General features: G+C 41.8%; 1 protein-coding gene across 1 annotated transcript in view; it reads right to left on the bottom strand.

Annotated features, from left to right (window-relative positions):
- Positions 1-1055: 1055 nt before the first annotated feature.
- Positions 1056-4656, bottom strand: part of g3bp1 (GTPase activating protein (SH3 domain) binding protein 1) — a 10734-nt gene continuing 7133 nt past the window's right edge. Inside the window, exons 9-12 of the mRNA XM_046031161.1 lie at positions 3649-3766; positions 2909-3034; positions 2494-2603; positions 1056-2307 (exon numbers count right to left, since the gene is read on the bottom strand). Of these exons, the coding sequence (XP_045887117.1) occupies positions 2059-2307; positions 2494-2603; positions 2909-3034; positions 3649-3766 (603 nt within the window). The 3' untranslated portion in view covers positions 1056-2058. The remainder of the gene's footprint in view (positions 2308-2493; positions 2604-2908; positions 3035-3648; positions 3767-4656) is intronic.

Raw genomic sequence — 4656 nt, 5'->3', positions numbered from 1 at the left:
TTACATGTCATAGCAGACAAAAAAGGACAGAAATCATTAAAACATTGCTAATTGCAGCAATATTTCCAGGTACATGGCCCTGACACAGGCCTTTTTTTCCCCCTTTTGACTTGTAGGAAAAGCACAGGTTTTGCTAAAATGAAGATGGCTCAGTTCCAGTAAGACATGGCAGTGTTAGTGTGCTAACACAGTAGCAGGACCTTGACATTGAGCATTCATTCATTTTATTATTTACACCTATGCTTTCCCTACTGCGACATGTCAAAAACGTCTTGTGATGAAGGCCTTTAGCTTTATATGGACAGCGTACTTAATGAAACAGAACTACCGTTATTACTTGTAAACCTGTGATTTTCCTGCTGTGATGTGTCAAAAGGCTGTGGAAAAAACTCAAGTCAATACACAGATGGATTTAAAGTTCTGCATTAAGAGTGAGTAAGTACAGTGGCGTGTGAAAAATATCCATGTAGTTTCATAGAATGCAAACTGAACTGCAATAAATACCACTTACCTTGTCAATGTTATGTTCTTGTTGGAAGTAGATTAGTTGCTTTGGAAATATATACACATGTAATGTCTTGGACAGTATTATGAAGAGGTTTTTGAAGCAGTATTTTATCCGTCCACCCTGCAAAAATTCAGTTCACCACTATAAAAAAAAAATCTAAAAACAGTTTAAATTATATTGTAGAGGCGTTTATCATTCTACAAATAATCAAAATCAATCAAATCACATTAATTCTTCCAATGTGTGAAAAGATCCATATGGGTCATGTAGTACCTTCAGGTGGCCCAAGTCAAAAGTACCCGGCTGATTTTCATTCCAAGTCACCTCTGAAAAGCTTAAATTGTGAATATTGCTGGATGTAACTTGTAACCTCTCAATCCTAATGTAGATATTATACCTGCGTTCTGATACCACAGTGATAAAACTTCACCTAAACTGTCTAAAGCTGGTAAAACTACAAATTCAGCAAATCTCTGATTAAGTAAATGACAGCTTTACTTGTCTTGATACAAATCACTGAAGAGTTAAAACACGATCAGACAAACAGTTTAAAACAGTAAATCACTTTTAATTTAGTTCTCTCATCGGCAGGTGAGTTTTAAACATGATGACAAATGAAGTGCATCGGTAGTAGAAGCCTAACAGGATTTGATACATGCTCCATTCAGACGCGTCCGTGAATCCACATATCACAAGCCAACATTTTTACTCAAATAAAAACCACTACAGTTCAGCTCTTGACCTGATAGAATAAAAAGATAAGACAGATCCATCGCTAGATACAACGGTGGCAGCAATACACAGGATTGCCCAAGCAGTAAAGTACACGTTCCTTTAAGAAACAGGGAGAGAGAACGCGAAAAAACCTAACCTCTGGGTTTTTTAATCCCCAATTCAAGTAGTATTTACCCTTTTTCATGTGTTTGCGTGTTTTGATTCGTATCTTAATAAATTCAAGTTCAGCATTGAAAAAAACAAAACTGAGAAAAAAAAAAAAAAAAAAAAAAAAAAGACCAAAAGTCCAGATAATACATGTGTTGGTGGAGGAGACAAAAAGGAGGATAGGAGGAAAAGATGGGGGCAAGAGGAGTGACATTCGGGATTCCTCAGAGGGAAACAAAGCAGCAGATGAGAAAGAAGAAGAATCAGATGGGGGTGGAGGGAGGAAGAGGAGGCAGCCATCTTCATGAGAGACAGATGTCGAGACTGGCTGTTGAATTCAGCAGGAGCTGGCGTGACTTGACGGTGAAAGCTCGCAACCAAAGCTGCATCAATTACTAACAGAAATCCCTTCAAAAACCACTCGTTTACACTCACATGTAGGAGAAAGAAAGAGGAGGAAACTAGTCAGAAATCAGGGTGTGTATGTGTAGCAACCCATGAAATGAACAATTCCTACTTATTCTTGCTCCTGTGTGAAATGTAAAGAAGGGTTTTCTTGTTACATTTTGGGCTTGTCCAATTGGTTCCTGCTGCAGTAAAATCAATCATCACTTGGAAGTAAGCTGAATCCAAATAGTAATCTAACTCAGGTTTGAACCCCAGGTGCCTCACTGGCGCTGGGTAGAGTAGCGCCCCTCGTTGGGCCCTGCGCCCCGACCGGAGCCGAAGCTGGGTTTCTGTGCCATGCCTCCGCGAGTGGGAGGGCCTCGGGGTCCTCCGCCGCCTCCTATTCGCTCTCTGGGACCGCCGGGACCTCCTGGACCCCGGGGCCTCATGTCCCGCCTGTCGCCCTCCCTGGCCGACCGGGTCTTCTTCTCCTCCACGTTTAGACGGACGTCACCTCTGAACTTAATGGGCTGCGGAGATGAGAAATAAGGAGAAAATCATTAGTTTTACTTTCTATCCCCCCCCCCCATATATCACGTATCCACTATATGAACGCAGTGACTGAACAATATTACCAGCACTTCGCTCCGGGTGTTTAAAATATGCAAACTGGTTTCATAATAACGTGCAGCATCCGAGAAAGATGATTGCGTTACCCTGTTGCTGAGGATCTTCTGCACAGGTTCAGAATCGTCAAACACCACAAAACCAAAGTTTGGTAGCTTCCCTCCACTGTTGATCCTCAGCTCCAGGACTGTGCCATACTCTGTGGGGGTGGGGAGAGACACGCTTTAGTTACAGCACAAGCAGCCGACATTTTACCACCACGATTACAACACGTACTATTTTTTTATTAACAGAAATAACTATTCAGAAGCTGTTTACAATCTACTGAAATGTCATTGTGTTTCTCCACATTGTAATTTTAATATTTCCTATTATTTAGCATATTAAAAAACAAACAAAAATAAAAGGTGTTTGGATCCCTGTACCATGCGTCTGGATGTTTTTCTATGACTTGATCATGTGCTACTTTAAGCTACTGTACAGGCATCATCAAATCTGACTTACGTTCAAAGAACTCCTTGAGTTCAGTCTTGTCCACGTCGTGAGGAACGTTGCCCACAAACAGCTGGTGGGCGTCGGGATACCTTACCACCCTGCGACCCTCGGACTCACCCTGCTCACCCTCCCGAACTGAAACAACAGATCAGCAGGTCAACACAGGGATATATGCTGTGAAGATAGAACAACTACCTGTATAAACATTTTTATATTTTAAGTTTTACAATAGTATTTACAGCATTGCTTAAAAAACAGCTACAAGTGTCTCCTAGGGGACATCTTTCAGGACATTACTGACAAATGAACAAGCGGGCACACCAGAGCGTCAAGAGCTGAAGCACCATCTCTGGCCTCGGGTGTGGATTTCAGGTTTGCGTGTCAGAAAACTTTAATACAATATAGCGCCAAACAAAAAACACAAGCATAACAGTGTGTTTGTGAGCAAAAAGAAGTGCAGAATTTGATGCGCCACCAGTGAGCTCACGGCAGACATTGTGTGTTGCCTGCCAACTATGTCATAATTGCTTTCAGGCACACATTCTGTACATGCGCTTCACTTCCACAGATATAAAAGTTGTTCCCATCACGTTTCGAGACGCGTCTGAATACACCTGCAGCCACACACACACTGCTCTCAGTGCCATATATACACACAGCAGATCTGATCACATTTGGTTTATACCAGCAGCCTAATACTGTCAGTTACATCTGTTTAGAGGCATTTTAACCACTGTATGTGCGTGTACCTGGTCTGGGTCCTCTGTGTACCGGAGGAGGACCTCCAGGCCTCTGTTCCCTCGGTCTCTGGTCTCTCTGTGGTCTCTGTGTTGTTGTCTGGGACTCTGGCTTCACCTCCACTCTGGGCTGAAAGAGTCAACACCACACACACTTTTGTAAGAGAAAGAAAAGAGCAGGTTTTCTGCTTTAAGGGTTTACAACTTAAACAACTTCGATCATCATCAAGGTCCAGCCAACAGGGATGTTTCTGTCCCATCTGCTGCCGTCATCTCTACACCACATTACTGTGGTTTCTAAAAAAGGACTCAACGCATCCATCTGTTTTGATCTTTATATACTGAAACCGAAAAACCATACAATTGCTTTAAAGCGTGTGCTGAATAATATAAATTCAAACTTGTTCTTGCATTTTGTCAGTTCAACTTTAGAAATTAGGTCGTAGCTGATTTACCTTTCAAATGTGGCTTGGAGATAATTTAAAAATCACATTGTGATTATAAAATTAAAACGGATTAATTTATTACAACTTTCATTTAGTATCTTATGTCAACATACTGACCATCTAGTAAATAAGCCTTATATGAAATATTCCAATACACCAAAACCAGGTGTAGGTTAACCTACCGGTGCTGTGGGAGTGACTTTGACTACGTGTGGGGAGATTCCTGAGACTGGGACTGCCCCACTGGGAGGGAGGTTCTTACTGGTGACTGACGCCCAGGAGAACGGCTGTGGGACATAACAGGAGACATTTAGGCCTGATGGACCGTGAAAAACAATACACGTGTGCCTCATTTCAGCTAATTCATCTGTGCAGCGAGTACAAGATGAATCTGAAGAGATGAATACATTACGGAAATAGGCGATACCTGCACTTCCATTTTCACCTGTTAATCTGCCTTTGCAAGACTACCTTTGCTAAAAAAAAAAAAAAAAAAAAAAAAAAGGAGCATAAATTTCACTCTGGTAGGCGTTCAGACTTACGCGGTTTTCTTCTGGAGCAGCAGGGGCGGCTT

This window comes from Micropterus dolomieu, linkage group LG19 (assembly GCF_021292245.1).
Source record: "Micropterus dolomieu isolate WLL.071019.BEF.003 ecotype Adirondacks linkage group LG19, ASM2129224v1, whole genome shotgun sequence".
In the NCBI taxonomy this organism is placed as follows: domain Eukaryota; kingdom Metazoa; phylum Chordata; class Actinopteri; order Centrarchiformes; family Centrarchidae; genus Micropterus; species Micropterus dolomieu.
The sequence above is the reverse complement of the archived record's forward strand: the minus strand, read 5'-3'. Positions and strand labels throughout refer to the sequence as shown.